Raw genomic sequence first — 18,098 nt, forward strand, 5'->3', positions numbered from 1 at the left:
CAATCGGCAAATATGTAATTATGCATCATCCACCACGTTGGAATGTGATGAGGCAGAGGCGGGGATGTTTTGTGTGAATGTGTGTGTGTGTGTGTGTGTGTGTGTGAGTGTGTGTGAGACAGAGATGGATGTAGTGACAGAGTGTAAATGTATCTGTGCTGTATGATTGTATGTGCACAGCAACACCGTAGACTGAAAGGATGTACAGAAAGAAAACAAACAGGAATATAATGAGAGAGTTGAAAAGGATCAGGCAGAACACGTTGTGTACTCGGGGTGAAAGAAGCAAATGATTCAATAGCAGAGACGATGTTCTTTCGCTGATTAATCCCCGGAAGGTTCTCATGTGTCTCAGCTATCGTAAAACAAGGAGAGGTGGGTCTGGAATCCTCCTTTGTTGTGTGAACCAGATCCCAGATCTTAAATAGTCTCATCCTGCAGGAGCTGAAACACCAGCACCGTCTCATCATTTTTAAAGAATATTCATTTTGTTATGAAAATGCATGCCAGTGGGGGGGGGGGAGAAATCGCTAGCAGGTGACGGGAAGAAGGAGGGAGAGGCTGAAGTGCGGCGAGTCTGCACGGTAACATCTGACTGCTCCAGTTGAGCAGAATGGAGAGGCCTCATTAAATTTTAATTGCAGCGCAATGCTGAGTGCATTGCCATCTACACCAAAATACATGTGACCTTCTTTTCTTTTTTTTTTTAGCTACTAAGTGTGAGTGTGTACAATCTTGTCTGCACTCTTGTCAGCTTAACAGCCTCGTGATTAAATAAAAAAGGATGTTTGGGAGGAAAAACCACAGGCTTGTTTATTTCCACCATTTCGATTTCTTTAAATTTGATAAAGCCAACAACACTCAAAGCTATTCGGCATCCCACAAGAATAAACCTGCATTTGCACCGTGTTGGAAACTGTTGCACACGTGTTTGGTTATGTGCTTAAAGCAAGAAAACGTGTGCAGCTGCACTCATACGTGACACCCGTGATCCTCCCAAGACGTGTTTCAGTGCGAACAATTTCCCACTTAAGGACAAGTGTGTGCAGAACACCACCAGGCCGTAACAATACTAATCACACTCCAGCATCAAGAATAAAAACCTGAGTCACGACGCTTCTTCACAGTTTGATGTGAGAGTCACGTGAGCAGGAAGCAGCCTGTTCAGTATGCAAGCCGGAGGAGATTAGTGCGTGTTTATCGTCTTCCTGTCCTGGATGGCTATTGCATTACAAGGTATTGTCTCCAAACTGCCAGAATCAATTAATATGAATAATGAATGCCGACTGGCGCTGTTGGTTTTGCGAGAGCTCTTTTTTTTTTCGAGCTCCCATTGTTTTTGTTTTTTTGGTTTCATGTTTGCAAGGAGCTGATTCCTTTAGAGAAGTAGAATATTCTTTATGGAGGTAAACAACGAGCCGCACAGCAGAGCTCAACCTGAACCATCCTGAAGGAGAAGGAGGGCGATCTCATCTGGAGTGAAAACAAAGAGACATGGCCGGCATGAGTCGCCCTACTAAGATCCCTTTACACACTTCAGCAGCCCCAGCTGGAGGAGTCACACATGGCAGCAGGTCAACGGGCACTAAACAGCGGCCGCCGAGCACCAGCAAACACTCTCTGCGGCTCGCTTCAGAGGGAGGGCACGAACCCTGCGTGTTCAGAAAGACCGCAATGTAAAAACATGTTCATCTGTGATGAAGGAGGAGCATCATTTTATGTTATCTGAGAATAAAAGAAGGACTGTACTCGCGGCTCTGTGAGGCTCCACTGAGCACAACTTTGAGCTAAAGGCTAACATCTCCCACAATCACGATGCAAACACACTGATGTCGAGACGTTAGCTCAGTGTGTTAGCATAGCAAAGCACAGCGGAGGCTGATGGGAATGTCACTTGTTTTGCTAGATAAACTCAAATTCTACCACATGGTGGCACTAGAAGTCCATCCATCCATTTTCTACGGCTTATCCTGTATTCAGGGTCGCGGGGGGGCTGGAGCCGATCCCAGCTGTCATTAGGCGAAGGCAGGGTACACCTGGACAGGTTGCCAGTCTATCACAGGGCTGACATGTAGAGACAAACAACCATTCACACTCACATTCACACCTACGGGCAATTTAGAGTCATCAATCAACCTATCCCCATCCTGCATGTCTTTGGACTGTGGGAAGAAACCGGAGAACCCGGAGAGAACCCACGCTTACACGGGGAGAACATGCAAACTCCACACAGAAGGGACCCGGGCCGACCCGGGAATCGAACCTGGTACTCTCTTGCTGTGAGGCGAGAGTGCTACCCACTACACCACCATGCAGCGCACTAGAAGTCATTTGAAGTAATTAATCATCTGGAAACTACCTGAAACGTTGTGCTCATCCATCTCCTGGTGCTCCACCTGCTGTTGCTGGGACTTCACCGTGATTTCACGGATCAATAGTACCGCTCTTTACATACAAATAGAGCTGGACACACTTCCCGATGTGTTGCCATGGCGATCGGCCAAGTATCGCGGACCCATTAATACAGCATGCGTCACACTCTCCTGAAGTGAGGAGGTTATAAAGAATTCATTATCATTGGTATAAGTTACCAGTGTCGTGTTATTGGTTGTTCTGTTCTGAATATATATTCAAGATGTTTGACCTTTGACCCTGTGTGGCGTCCAAAAAGTTAAAGGTCCGAGTTAATTTGAGCAAAAGCAAATTAAAAGCTTCATCGACAATTTTCGACCCATGTAACTTATTGATTGCGATGCCGTTAACGCCCACAGCTGCTGTCATTTACAGCCAAACACTCATTTCTCAGATTACTGTTTTTAATGAGCAGGAATTCATTTTCTAACTGGGTTTTTTTGTTGGGATATTTATTAAAATCAACAGCAAAGTACATACAATGTTTCTTAATTTTCAAAAAAAAAGAGAGAAAAAGAAAGTGGAACACTCACATGACACAGAAATTCAAATACAGATAAGTGGTAAAACATTAGTAAAAATGAGGTTTATATGCCAGTTCTCCCCGGAACCATAGTGCTAGTAGCGTGTTTAAACATGAACTGTTACATTTTAATTAATTAGTTCGGGGTTTGTTGTTGCAGCTCCGCAGGTTACAGCTAAAATCGATTACATTTCCATTATTGACTTTTATCTCAATGAGCAATTAACAAGTTGGTGATTAATTGGAACCCGAGAGCTGCAGGCGAAACCCGGAGCTTGGTATAGTTTGAGGTGTATTAGGTTTCACATGAAAGTGTTACGTTTGAGATGATCCATCCATCATCTGTAAACACTTACCGTGTTCCGGGTCGTGGATCCGGAGAATTCGGAGGCCAAGTCAACACCTCAAACTGGTTGTTTGTGTTCCTTGAACCTTTTTTTTGCAGTGTGGTAAGGCACTTTTTCAGCAATTTGAGCTCCAGTAGCTCTTCTGTTGGATCGAACAACACGGGCCCGTTGCTGGTTCACCGGTTTTCCCTCCTTTGGACCACTTTGATAGGTTCTGACCACTGCAGACCGGGAACTTATCACAAGAACTTTGGAGAAGCTCTGACCCAGTCGTCTTGCTATCACAGGTCTTCGTCAAATTTGCTCAAATCCTTACGCTCGCCCAGGTTTTCTGCTACCAACACGTCAACTTCAAGGATAAAATGTTCCCTTCCTGCCTGACCCCCCCCCCACTGCCAGGTGCCATTGTAACAAGATAATCAATGTAATTCACTTCACCTGTCAGCCGTCATAATGTCATGGCTGATCGCTGTATGAGGCAGTTAAAGCGCCCCGAACAATGGCATCGTCGCATAAGAGAACATCAGGACATTACTGATATATACACTGATGCAGTGTTGTTTTCAAGCTGGAAAGACTTCTCGCGCCTCATATAGTTTAAGTCTGTCTCGGCGGTGCAGCTGCTGTTCGTCTTACCCACCACATAAGCACACCTGTCTGACTTCTCCATCTGAAATCTGGCTGCTGCCAAATGGCTCCAAACAACACAAGGAAGACCCTTCATTCCAATCAAGGCTCCTCAGGATTCTTGTTTTTTAATGTTCAGGCAGCTGCTGGTGGGAGATGAGTTAATTAGAACTGACAACTAAGTAACATTATGAGGAAGATTTAATGCCATGGCTGCTCGTGTGTGAGCACTTAAGTCGAGGGTTACCACAGGCGACAAAGTGCTGCCGTGTGGGGGAAAAGTGGAAGAGCTTGATTATTTCTGCAGCAACTGTTCCTCCCTGCCGCCGCTGCACCGCGTTCACGTTTAACCCTGCTTGTTACAGCATTAATTAATGCATGACATACAAAGAAAAGGGTGATCAAGATTCAATGAAGGTGTTGAATCACTGGATATTTTAATTATCTTTTCACATGTGCATTTTTTTTTATTCTGGGAGTTAAATAAATCAGCGATAGGTGGGCTCATATCTATTATTTCCAAAAGATGCTCCACAAGGAATGGCCGTCTCTTTTTGAACAAATATCACCCTCTTGTGGTACATTTACTGTCTTACAAGCAGTGTTTTGTGGAACAAAGCCAACCTCATCAGACAAATAAGGATTTCCACCAATATAATCTAACCTTGGTGGATTCTCAGGAAGTGTCGACTGGCTGAAAAGGATTTGTTAAAATCCACAGTAAGATTTGGAATTGATTAACAGGTTGAAGGAAATGTTTGATGGCGGTTTAAAGGCCCTTTGCACTCATTCACAGGTTGTTGTTTTCACCTATTCTGGCTGATTAGACTTCTGCTCAGGTCGAAAACCTATTTTGCAAAAAGCAACAGATGTTGCTCGTAACGTTAATGATAGCTGTGCAAGCATCCCAGTTAGCCATTTATTTAATTAGGTAAACTCATTGAGATCAAGATGCCTTTTGCAATAGAGACTCGGGTACAACAGATAAAAATAAAAAAACACACACACAGCTCAGAGACGATTACAGGCTTCACTGAAGAGAGTCAAAGTTATGACTTTAGCAGGAGAATCAAACGTGTGCAACGGGAGAGAGACGTCAGCCAAACTCATCCACACAGTCATGAGAAGGTTTCTAATTCAGGAAAATAAAATAAAAGACACCTGTTGGGTTGTACCAACAGCTGGGCCTTTAAATGGAAATAACAACAACAAAAACACACTCTTTTCAGGATAAGCAGTTTTACATTTTAACGACCTCGGGGCCTCATATTCCATTTGTGTGCTCTGTTGTTGATTTATGTTTTACTGGTTGATGCATACTTGTCTGTAGGTCTGATCTAAGCACAAAACAACTGTTGGTCAGCAATATTTGTCAGCAATATTTTTCTGTACAATCTCTGGAGATTCAGCAAATACATTTCTTCCAGAGTCTTAATACCTTTGAGTCACAAGAGGGAGCCTGAATGTTTGTATTCTTCTGATACTTGTATTGAATTTAATATTAAAGGCTTGTGTTTATTGTGTTTGTTTTACTTGTGAGAGAAAAAAAATGATTAACTCCGCCTAAATGTGTGTATAATGTGTATGTGCATAAAACAAAGTGGTGAATTATCAAACGTATATCTATTGGTTCACCTATTCTACATAATATAACGGCAGTAAAAATGGTCATGAATATTAATTTACCCACAAATTAAGTCATTTTAAGGCCTTTTTGTGAATTAGGTCAGGATGGTTTGTCATTTGGGGAAATTTTTAACAACAACTAAGATAAGAACAGAGATGACTTGTGAATACATGCATACATGTATGCTTGTATTCACATATATTTACACACAGCACACAGTGGTGTATACCTCACACACACACACACACACACACACACACACACACACACACACACACACACACACACACACACACACACACACACAAACACAGGCCTTTTTAGCCTGGGTCACTTATTTATTGAGTTGTTCTAACCTGAGCTGAGTCTTTTATGCCATGAAGTTGTCATCCAGCAGCAACTCCTTCTAAACCAAATACATTTGGGATCATTTTGATTTGGATGAGCCACATATTTTGGAAACAAAAATGCAAAAAAAAAAAAAAATGATGACTCCTCTGTGACAATGAACAGCTTCAGGCATATTAAACCATTTCTTAAATGATTTCACATACGCAATTTATGACGCAATAAGACAGAAGTAGCAGTGGTGAGTCAACTGATTGCACTATTACACACACAGCAATACGATTAGCAGTAGATTTCTGGTATGTTGCAAGTCGTAATCAGGTTAAAGAAGCACTTCTAGTGTTCCACTATTCCAGATATAATACTTAGTTGAAGCCAGACCACCATAATATGTGTCCTAACATGATTCCAAGCACGCATGGTGAGGCCAGCAGGCTGGCAAATACACTTCAAACATATTAGGGTTGTCTTCTTTCTGCAAGTTAACCAAGATTTACACAAACAATCATGTCACACAGGAAGGATTACAAACTCCAACCAAGCAGTGGCTCTTAGAAGTTGTTATTGGAACCGTCCCCTCGGTAACCAGGCGAACACAATCATCATACCTCACAACGCGCCTGTCTTTCCATCAAGGGTCGAAGGTGACATCAACAAGTCGGTCCTCTCTTTGCACACAAACCAGCCGGCTGCTTGCCTCATCATTGATGTTCACAATGATCCACTTTATACATCATGACATCGGATTTAGTGTATAAGTGGATGATCAGATGTGACGGCCAGAGTAACACGGATGCTAGATTCAGATACTTCCTGGACTAAAGTGAAGGAGTAAACATGGTAACAGCTGAGCCAGCTGCTCGCAGCTAACAGTGCAGACAGAACGAAGAGTGTTAACCTGAGGGGGAACTGGAGGGTGGGGTGCCACGCTTCCACACCATCGGTGGGTCATGACGGCGTTACCAGTGGTAACCTCTGTATTAGTGCAGTATAGAGCAGCAGCCATTAGCCAGCCGGTAGGGCTCTACAGAGACTCACGTGCACTAATAGTGCATGTGCAACCAGCATAAACAAAGCACAGAATTCATTCACTCACTATTTCTTTACAATGCAAATAGTTGTTTGCTGCTATATTAATGCTCTGAATCCTGAATATTTACATTTTAAAAGACACAAGTTTCTGTCGATGCGAGACATGAACTCTCGTGGCCTTAGGAGCAGAGCAATGCCATAATTTTACAGGAAAGTGCTTCATGTATGATGGTTTGGTATAATCAACATCAAGCCCTCCTACATCTGACTGAACAACTGAGCCGTCACTACTCTCAGTGGTTGTTCTGGAAACATTGTGACTTTTTTCACTAAATTATCCATCATTTATTTCTGGGGAAATCTAAGGCTAAAAGGACATCATGCAGCTGCACTGCAGGCCTCATGTACTGACTGATAACACTAATAGTTTGAATAGTTATTTGAGAGGTTTGGGGAAAATGAAAGGCACAGTCTTGCTTGGATTCATCACTTCTCAGAGGGTGTTTTTCCAGACTGAAATCTTCACGGCAGTGTCGCCCTCTGGTGGTCGTCTCCCTGCCTTCATCCCCTCACTGTACAGTCAGTCACTACAAACTCACACTGTGAGGACAAACTTTTTACTCAAATCCAGTTATGTATTTTTAAACTGTAGTGCAGAGCCCAAAGTTTGCAAAGACACAACATAAAATCGTATAAAATGATGCACAAGACATGTAGAATATTTCAGTTTAATAAAATAGTGCAGCCACAACAAAGACACGGCGTCAGCTGGAATGAGGATCTGACACACAGTGTATTTGTGATTCTATCAACCTTAATGCTACATACAGTAAGATGTTATATAAGATGTCAAACAAAAATGGCTTGAATTCTGTATTCAGTATTTTTATTATATCGCCAACTTAATAGATTATGATTCTTGGGTGAAGCAGACATTTATCAGCCATTCTGTATTGCACTCATTATCTTTCAACATTGTTTTATAGCAGATTAATAATACATGGAACGGTTCGCCTCATTAGCCGTGATGCATGTGTGCTGCTTTTCTAATGTGGCTCGTACGACGCTGATGGAGTAAAGCTGGGAGTTAATGTGTAAAGCAGGCCGCTGTGTGAAGCCGAGAGGAGGAGGAAGGCTGCTGACTGGCAGATCGCCTCCGAGGCTGCAGAGAGAGACGTAGGCAGCAATAATTTCATCACCGGCAGTTGCTCTCGTCTCCTTATCATGAGCATGCACGTTATTTATCACACTAATAAAGTTACACGGTCGAGGAGGGAGACACTCCTCCCTTTTGATAACCATTGGCATGTATTTCCATCTGGCAGCAGAATGCTCCATCCAGGCTTTCGTTTTCTTGTTTAAATTTGTGGCTTCATTAGACCAGTTACTGCTCATCTCATCAAGTGTTTTGGGTCGGAAATGCGATTAGAGCCCTTCGTCTGCAACCTTTATTCATGATTTAATTTGCATTTGTATCAGGAGTTCAGGAGAAAATGGTTCATTTGAACACTACTGATGGTGGCTGACTCCAGAAAGGAGACTCTGCCGCCCCCTTGTGGTTTAATTATTCACACCCTAAACCTGCAGAGAGGAGTAGTGACAGAGTTCATCAGTGGAAGTCTGACAGGTCAAATTAATGTCCTTGAGTTATAACAAACAGCTTATTTACCCTGTGTTTGATTGAATATCATATAATACACCTGAGAAGTGTTATATGTTTATTATTATTATTTTATTATTCATTATGTCTGCTTGTATTCAAGTCTGTAATCAGACAGAGGATTATATATTTTTAGTATTAAGTCATACTATCTTTCAACACCAATTTATTTTTCTGAGTTGGTAAATTAAATATAGTCTGTATATTTAATTTACCAACTCAGAAAAATACAAATAAAAAAACAATTACTATGGTACATACATAACTATTATTCATGTTGGTCCCAATATATAGTGTTTTGTGCTATCAGCCTTCCTCCAGAACAAAAGGGGATGAATTTGTATTTTGTGTTTTTTCCTCCTGTATCATATTGGTTTTAATTTGATTTTCTTTACATGTACATGTGGGATTTAATATCTCCTTTTTGGGGGGTGTAGGTGTGTTATTCACGTTGTTTTATAATCCAAAGAGTTCTGCATGATTACCAGCCTTAAAACAAGCCACTGACAAACATGTGGCATTCACGTATTCAGCGTAAAATAAAATAATAAATTAAAAGCAGTGTGTAAACTCAAGTTAACAAAACAACCAAACTTCGACAACAAAACCCCACCCAGTTTGATAAGTGCGTCCCGATTGGCGCGCGCGTCTGTAAATCCGTTCCCTCTTCATTCGGCTCGCGCCATTGGTCGGCGGTGACGACAATCCCGAGACGTGCTCCCGCCCACCGAGCGGATCAAGTTTGAATGAACAACAGCAGTCCGTTCCTGGAGGTGGTACTTGCATTTGCGGTAATTATTTAAAAAAAAAAAGTGTGCACCGTGTCGCCGGGGTGTGCGCCGATCCGAGGATGGACATGAAGAAACGGATTCACCTAGAGTTGCGGAACCGCACTCCGTCAGACGTAAGTTGGCCTCGCGCCTCGCCGCTGAACGCTTACCACTACTCTCTCCGCTAATGGAGAATCTCTCGGCGTGGAGGGGGGGATGCAAAGTTTCCTCCAAGTTAAAAAGATGATGGGAGACGTCGGCTCACGTCGTCGCCTTTGCGGCCGTTGTTTGCGGGTTGAACTTTTGTGCACGTCTTTGATGTGCAGTTTGAGAACGCAGCGCGGCTTCTTTTCTTCCCCTCTCTCTCCTCATGCGATATAAACAAGGCGAGCAGCACGAGGAGCCATATTTGTAACTTTTCATCCACGATCGCGCCCCTTTCTTCCCTCTCCCCCGTTTTAAAAACCACCGACTTGTGTTTGTGCTCGTTATCTGCATGCTTTTTTTTGACGGGGGGGGGGGGGGGTTGGAAATGCGTTCACGTGAACGGCGTTAAGCCGCGCACTCACGCGGATGCGGATACTCAAAGTCATGACATTATTAATGATGCATAAAGATCACGGCATCGAACCGTCGCCTCGCAGCTGCACAATACACCCATGGGTGCTCGCGCAGGCCGGCCGAACGCGTTTATTTCTGCAGGGAGAGCTTTAACGTGGAGTGGGCTCGCGAGCCTGCAGCCTCGCGCAGCCTACAACCGGAGGAAGGAGGAGGGGGGGGCGGGGGAGCAGATGGCCGGGGGTTAGCGGCGTCAGCGCGGACCGTTACGAACCGCCGGTCTGGTCTAAAACACGGTGAAAGATGTTGAAACACCGTCGTTTAATGTCGGCCGTTTCTTCGAGACTCTCGTGGGTTTGTTTGTGGGGGGGTTTCGACGACGGGAATCCACGACAACGAAAACAAATCGCGCCGCGTCGTTGCTCTAGTTTTCCGGATCTAGGACAAGCCGCCATTTTAACCGAGACACAAAAGGACAATCCGACACACTCACACACACACACACATCGAATATCCCGTTCAGTCGACACACACACACGACGAACGAGTCGTCTTCGTCGTACCTTCGTAATAACGGAAGTGTACACGCGCGGTTTTCAGTCCAACGGGCGAACCGTTTTAGCACGAGCGACAATGGGACGTTTGCCTGGCAGCTATCTAATCCGCCTCGGCCGCCCCTCCTACTCTCAAATGAGCCTGTGCACGACTCGTAGCTCTGTTTTCTGCCTCCGACTTGTTTTGACTAGTAGCTCTGAACAGTCCGCGCGCACTAATTCACACGCACACACACACACGGCAAGAAATAAACACCGTGATATTTACGTAATGAGCCAATACATCGCGATAACTAGAGCGTAGAAATTGGTCTGCAGATTTTTTTTTTAACAGTTCCAATCGCAAGTGCCGATTGGTTGAGTCACTGTTAATTATTCCATAAATGTACACCTGTGATGTCACGATTCGCCTGCCCGAAAAAATAAATTGCGATCCACGATCATTATCAAAATGTGCTTAAAATGGCTCCAAAACCTACTGGTTAGAAACAAATGTTTTTATTGCATCGTAGCTTTTAAAAAATGTTTTTATGATTATCCCCCTAAGGAAATTTCACCACGCTCAACTTAAGGTGCGGTTTCATTTTCCTTTGTGTTTTAAAAAAGTTCTGCGTTTAGACGACATTGTGAGTGTTTTTTTTATTATCCTGATATGCAATAAAAAGCTGTGTCCTCCCATCCCCTTAAATATCAATGTGCCGGAACAAAATCAACACTCGTATTACCTGCTCTAGTATCTAATGTGTTTATCAGGGCTACATTTGATGGAAGGACATTTTATTTTCTGTTTAACAGCCGGCCACTTTAATTTGTGTTAAATTATTTATATTTATGAAACATTCAGTAGCCTAGAAGTCGGTGGTGGAAGAAGTATTCAGAGCTTTTACCAAAGTAAAAGCAGCGATGCACTACGATGGTGTGGAAATACTCTTTACAAGTCCTGCTTTCAAAACTGTGCTTAAATGAAAGTGCAGCAGTGAAGTACCAAAAGTACACAAAAAAATACTCTTGTCCACTTAGGCTACAAGTCCTCCTTTCACAATGTGTAGTACTCAAGCAACAGAAGGTTTGCATAATGTATTTTATGTACATTTTAGCATTTTAATGATGGTTTACATGGAGCTAATTCTAACTACCGGGTACTGTGTGTGTCTGCGTGTGTGTCTCTCTCTCTCTCTCTCTCTCGCTCTCTCGCTCTCTCTCTTTCTCTCTCTCTCTCTCTCTCTCTCTCTCTCTCTCTCTCTCTCGCTCTCTCTCTTTCTCTCTCCTGGTCAGTTTAATGTAAATATGGAACATATTTAACAAGTTGATCATACGTAAACAAAAAACAAAACTGCAAAGGAAATGGTTACCATACAGGTTAAATAAAACATGGAGTAAAATATCTCCCTCTACTTGATTAGTAAATCATCCTATTGTTTTCTTTTGTCTAGTCAGGAGAAAAAGTGCTTGCTTATCATTTAGTGTGCCAAATAAGAATTAACATTTTTAAGTTGTTATTTACACGGTTTTCCAAAGTGACTAACAAGTAAAGTCACGTTCAACCTCAATAGGAGCTGGAGGTCTTTATCGCTCAATAGCTTAAAATCAGACATATATATTTTTCACCCATTTATGTACTTTGTAATTTAGCAAATGCTGACTGGATGTATTTGTTTGCTCTGCAGGTCAAAGAACTCGTTCTAGACAACTGTCGCTCAAATGAAGGAAAGATCGAGGGTCTAACGGACGAATTTGAGGAGCTGGAATTCCTCAGTACAATCAACGTCGGACTGACGACAGTCGCCCACTTGCCGAAGCTCAATAAACTTAAAAAGGTGGGCCTTTTTTTCCTGTCTGTGACTTACGGCTTTAAGGTTTTGCACATTTTCATTGATTTATTTTTTTTAAATGATCAACAGCTTGAACTCAGCGATAACCGGATCTCAGGAGGGTTGGAAGTCCTGGCAGCGAAATGCCCCAACCTCACACATCTCAACCTCAGCGGCAACAAGATTAAAGACCTCAGCACAATAGAGCCATTGGTAAGCACCGCCTGAAACTGCTCGGAGGAAGAGCGCAACATGCAAAGCAGCCGGCTGTTGTTATTATTATCGTCAGTCAAACTTGTTTTGTTCTTGCAGAAAGAATTGGGGACCCTGAAAAGCCTTGATCTGTTTAACTGCGAAGTGACAAACCTGAACGAATACAGAGACAACGTGTTCAAGCTTCTACCCCAACTCACGTACCTGGACGGGTACGACAAGGACGACAAGGAGGCGCCGGACTCCGACGCCGAGGTCTACGCTGAGGGGTTGGACGACGACGAGGACGACGAAGACGGTGAGCTTGCAGTGTTCTTCCTCGCATCTCTCAAAGCTGCTAATGTCGGTGTTTGAACAGCCGATAAATGACCACCCGCTGGTTTCACCCGGATGTAGATGAGGAGGAGTACGACGAGGATGCAGCACCAGGAGACGAGGACGACGAAGAGGGAGAGGACGACGAAGAGGAGAATGAAGAAGAGGAAGAGGACGACCTCAGTGGAGAGGTGAGAATACATTAGATTCATGTTTAAAAATGTTGAGCCTGGAGAAAAAAAATGTGCTGACTTTCTCTTCTTTTTGGAAAAGGAGGAAGAGGAGGAAGATGTGAATGACAAGGAGGTTGACGATGAGGATGATGAAGGTGAGCAAAATGGTGTCCGGGTTTTTAAACCATGAAGCTGTCTCCCAATTCCACGCTGCCTGTTTAGTGTTTATAACACACACACTATGTATTAATCGTTAACGTATTCTGTTTTGCAGAAAAAGGGGAATGTTTGTGTCTTTGTATTGCGCAAACAATAGGGACCCGCTCAAAATCTGCTCGATAGCGCTACTAGTGGTCAAAAACTAAACAGCATTTTTATGCTAAGCAGAAAAGCTACGATGAGCAATGCAAAGGAAGTCAAACTAAAACTTACATAAATACATAATGTAGATTTGTGACTCAGCCGATTCAGAAAATCTTTATTGTTCATCACAAAGCGATGTGAATTTGTCTTGTAATGTGAAGGTTGTGTACAGTTTGAACCTGATGTCTTATTTTTTAACTTCTTTTGTAGAAGAAGAGCGAGGTCAGAAGAGAAAACGGGAACTGGATGAAGAAGGGGAGGAGGATGAAGACGACTGAGAGTCTTCTTGAAGCTAAGTTGTGAACTGTTTTAAACTTGTATCTCCCCGTCACTTCCCAACATGTATCCCCCCCCCCTCCCCCAGTTTCATATTGCAGTAGGAGTGGTTTTTGTTATTGGCCAGTCAGGTAGACGGGGTTGTCCGGAATAATAAGTTAAATTATGTACCTTTTATGCTCCCGTGTTCCAGTCTTTACAGTCCACTTTTAACGGCTTCGTGGACACCGATTTTTGTAATATCAAATAATAGCAAAGAAAACTTTTTAAGAAAATGTTTTTCTTTTCTCACTGTTTGTGTAAGACCAGTTTCTGACGACTTCTGTATTTTAAGAGCCCCCTTCAAAAGAAAAAAAACAAAACAAACAAAAAAAAGAGTGCATGTCTAATACATTTTAAAGTCAACTACTGGATTTCATGTATGGCTGTCCTCTCCTTGTCTTATTTTTTGCATTGTATTTTTTTTTCTCTTTTTTTTTTTTTTTTAAGGAAAAATGTAAGTTATGTATTTGTAGTGTCACCGGTATGCCAATACTCTCTGCTGTCCTGGTGTGAAACTTCTGTCTGAACATGCACAGTGTGACCCTCACAGGGCATATTTTTACATCATAGCAAAAAAAAAAAAAATGTCTGCCCTTGTCAAAGCTCCTCCTGCTTAAACCCTCAGCTTTGATAGTTCGGAAATTACGTGTTCTTGTAAATAATGACCAAATCTATTTTTTTGTATTCTCTTTGATGACGGCAGACATTGAACAGACAAAGGTGAAACTATGAATTGTAATAAGATATTAAATATGTATGCTGCTTTATCTAAAAGACGCAGTGTGAAATTTCTTGAATTTGAACATAACTTTGTATGCAGAATCTTTCCATAAAGAGAAATGTTCAACATCAGAACTCATCATCACCTTTTTTTTTTTTTTCTCCATGTTCTTTTTCCGTGACACACGGGTGGCAATGTTTTGAATTTGTGGTGGTAGTGTAGAGAAGTACTTGATTATAAATGGAGGTTACAAACGGCAACTTATGTGCATTGAACATTTATTGTTTCAAAGTGTAAACTCTGGAAAACGGTCAGTTATTTGGACTTTGTTTTCACTATTATACGTACTGGTCAAATTGGCCTACCTCAGTGATTTTTCACTCCATGTTAAATCCACTGTCATCAACCAAATTGTTTGTTTCCCTCCCATTCACTTCAATAAATCCCTTTTTATATATACGCTTTTGAAGTTTGTGGTCCTTGTAGTCAACTCAAACGGTGAAGTGTATTCATACAGGATTCCAGTTTCAGGTGTGAACTGTGGAACATTTCCAGCAGAGCGAGATGTGGTTCTTCTACTCTAGATTGAACAAAAGTATTTGAAGTACAAAGACCAAATTCAAGTTGCCTGCTCAGCTGCCTGCAAGGAACTGCCATAATAATGCTTGCATAAGCCAAAATTCAACCTTCAATTAGAAAGTGTACATTTTAAAAGCCTCCGTCCTGTGATCCCACCTTCCCAATCATTTGCCAGTGGAGTGGTTGGTTTTAGTCCTCGGTACACCTACACCAGAAGCCCTGACATAACAACTCCAACTGTCTCTCTGGAGCGCATCCATCTCTCTGTCGACGCTTCCCCCACTGTCTACTTTCACTGTAGCCTTTTTACTTCTCCTGCAAGAAACATTCGCGTTTACAATGACTTAGTCAGCGGATCAAGTCTACAGTTAATGGTTTTTATGTTGTCTGTTACCATTTTTTCCTGATTGTTTTAACTGAAGCTATAAAGCTTTGGACCCTCTGACATTCACAAATTAAATTCTTGCCTTTGATGCGGCCGATCCGGATGACCTGAAGTCTCCGGAGCAAAACTTGCACATCTACAGTAAAACACATTTCACTAATAGTGATATACTTAGTTTAAATGTAAAAGGATGGTTATTATTAGTTTTCTGCTGTTAGGAAAAAGGCAAAATTCTCTATATATTGTTTTTACCGTATGCAACGTTATGTTGTTGGAGTCAAAGAACTAATACCATATTTAAAAAAAAAAAAGGTACAGTTTCACACAAATCTGGCACCATTTCAACCGGAAAACATTCAGCAAAACCCATCAAGCATCACAATCGTTATTTGCGCAGCCACGTCATACAAAAAACAATGGGATTAACAAATATACATGTTATTAGCTATAAAGGTAAAATGTGACAAATAAATAGAAGTAAATATACATTACTCCCCCCATCCTCAAAGGTAGCCCTAAAAACCGATAACAGCCAGCAAAGGTTCCCATGTGACTATACTTGAGTTACATATGTGGATCCACGTCTCTCCTGCTCCCACGACTTAAATAAAGCATCAAATACTGAAAGAGAATGAACCATCCGTCCTGCTTGTGAAAAAGAAATGCTGTTTGGGTCGCTGTGTGTCAGTGCTGGGAAGTGGATTTATCACCAGCAACGTCTGTAGGCGAGGAGAGAAGCTACAGGATAAGCAGCTCGGTGAAAAACATGATCCGTGTCTGCAGAAAGCTCGTCTCGTCTGTCGGGCGCCATTTTGAGACGTGGTCGCAGCTCGCTGCAGCAGCGTCTAAGGCCTTGTGGAAGGGAAAGAGGAGCCAGTGACAGTCTCTAGTTTTGCCTTTTAACAGTGATCAAGGTATTGCCAGGTGAAGGATGGTAGTAGGCACAGTGAGACAAACACTCAGGAGGTCTGGCAGGATAGATAACCCATCAGCAACACTTGGAGAGCGTGCTGGATCACGTATACGTTGTAAAAACAGATCACACCCAAACAGATCTCAAACCTTCCCTTATTGACGCCTCGTCTCCATCACTCATCATCGTCGCCGTGATTACAATATTCCAGTAATTGCAGCAGTTAAAACATTATCCAACACTCATCACGTTATAGTGTGCTCTATGCGGGGGAGGGCAGCAGGAATGAAGTTATGATATATCAAAAAACTGAGGCATTAGGAGGGCTCAGAAGCTTGTTTGGAGGTCAGAATTTGGGGGGCAAAGGAAGCAGCTTTGCCAGTCCAGAAGGCTGCGAGGTCAAACGTTGTTGGGGCTAACGTTCTTCAGGTTGTTGAGCTCCAGCTCCAGCTGGCGTATCCGCACGTCCTTGGTGCTCAGCTCCTCCTTCAGCCGCCGCAGTTCATCCTGCTGCCGGAAGAACATCCGCAGGAGCTGCGTGACGAAAACAACACAAACATTCAGAAAAGCTCATGCATGTGACGATACACTTCAATCCGTGTGCTTCTCTGCATCCGTCCGCCGCTCATCTCGCATCCTGCTGCACCAAACTGCTCAATGTTTGGTTTCTCATTCATGGCTCGTGGTTGCAGTGACTCACACGCCATTGAAACGCCTTTTATTGACTGCTGACTCATCATTAAATTAAATATATTCATATTGCATCAAATCATAACCTCGAGACGCTTTTCATTTCGTGCAGGTCTAAACTGTGACTCTAGAATTCCCAGGAACCCCCCAAAACAGAGATGTGTGAACAGAACCAGGCTATAGGGCTGCTCGATTATGGCAAAAATCATAATCAAGATTATTTTGGTCAATATTGAGATCATGATTATTTAACACAATTACTAATACATGCATTTATTGAAAAAAATGTCTTTGTAAAGTGGATTTCCTTTCAAATTAAATATAATACAACTGAAAAAAAAAGTTAAAAAAAAACAGAGTTAAATTAATTAAAATAAATAATATATATAATACATACACATTTAAATAAATAATACAACAATAATATATCACAATAAATTAGATCAAAATAAATAACATGTTTGCCACAGCCTGGCTGAGAGGGAGTTTATGCTTTTTGGGAGGGGGAGGGGTGAAAGGAAAGGGGTGCGCTGGATTTATAACACATGACAAAACAAGAGCATCATTGCGAAACGGAATGCAGCAAAATAATCGTTTTACTTTGATTTATCTTGTTTTCATAATTGGAAGCCAAAATCCTAATTGAGATTAAAATTCAGCCCTATCAGGCTACAATAGTAATCAAACATAACAACAGCAGAATTAAAAAGAGGAATATGACTCATGGCCACTCATAGTATGAATGTGATGGTGGCAGCACTAGTGATACAAACATGATAATAACTCACTCTCTCCTCCTAACTGGCCCCCAGTCTGTCGGGGCCGGGAGTGATCACACAGCTGAGTGCACCGCTGCTGCTCAGCCACATCTCCCCGACCAGAGACACAACAACAGTTTGCTCAGTGGACTCGAAGCCCAAATAAACACTTCAGGAGACGGAGCTGAGACGCACGGCTGCACAGAGCCGTTGCAGACATCTGCATACATTACCATAAGAGCACATCTGTTGCGTGAGTTAAAACAACACGACCATTAGCCGACTGTGGGTTGTGTTCATTCACTCAGACTTTACAGCAGCGGTCACGCCCGGAGATCCGCAATCTACCCAGTACACCTTGCTATTTTAATTTGCTTCACAATTAGTTGTGATGCTCTGAC

General features: G+C 42.4%; 2 protein-coding genes across 3 annotated transcripts in view; one reads left to right on the plus strand and one right to left on the minus strand.

The window, feature by feature from the left end:
- Window positions 1-9,284: 9,284 nt before the first annotated feature.
- On the plus strand, window positions 9,285-14,823 carry anp32a (acidic (leucine-rich) nuclear phosphoprotein 32 family, member A). The gene is made up of 7 exons (XM_084013328.1): window positions 9,285-9,480; window positions 12,126-12,275; window positions 12,360-12,482; window positions 12,582-12,780; window positions 12,879-12,988; window positions 13,071-13,125; window positions 13,544-14,823. The coding sequence occupies exons 1-7, from the start codon at window positions 9,427-9,429 to the stop codon at window positions 13,609-13,611; spliced, it is 759 nt and encodes a 252-aa protein (XP_083869454.1). The 5' UTR covers window positions 9,285-9,426; the 3' UTR covers window positions 13,612-14,823.
- The window catches only part of coro2ba (coronin, actin binding protein, 2Ba), a 36,528-nt gene continuing 32,531 nt past the window's right edge, over window positions 14,102-18,098 (minus strand). For both annotated transcript variants that reach the window (XM_084013296.1, XM_084013297.1), the window contains exon 12: window positions 14,102-16,783. In XM_084013296.1, coding sequence (XP_083869422.1) covers window positions 16,649-16,783 — 135 coding nt within the window. In that variant the 3' untranslated portion in view covers window positions 14,102-16,648. The remainder of the gene's footprint in view (window positions 16,784-18,098) is intronic.

The sequence above is a fragment of the Eutrigla gurnardus genome (genome assembly GCF_963514095.1).
Source record: "Eutrigla gurnardus genome assembly, chromosome: 1".
In the NCBI taxonomy this organism is placed as follows: domain Eukaryota; kingdom Metazoa; phylum Chordata; class Actinopteri; order Perciformes; family Triglidae; genus Eutrigla; species Eutrigla gurnardus.

Bases quoted from the DNA above. Each gene is read 5' to 3' on its own strand.
- anp32a (XM_084013328.1), top strand. From the start codon at position 9,427: ATGGACATGAAGAAACGGATTCACCTAGAGTTGCGGAACCGCACTCCG. The intron at 12,781-12,878 runs GTGAGCTTGCAG...ACCCGGATGTAG, and splicing joins CGACGAGGACGACGAAGACG to ATGAGGAGGAGTACGACGAG. The intron at 12,989-13,070 runs GTGAGAATACAT...TTTTTGGAAAAG, and splicing joins AGGACGACCTCAGTGGAGAG to GAGGAAGAGGAGGAAGATGT.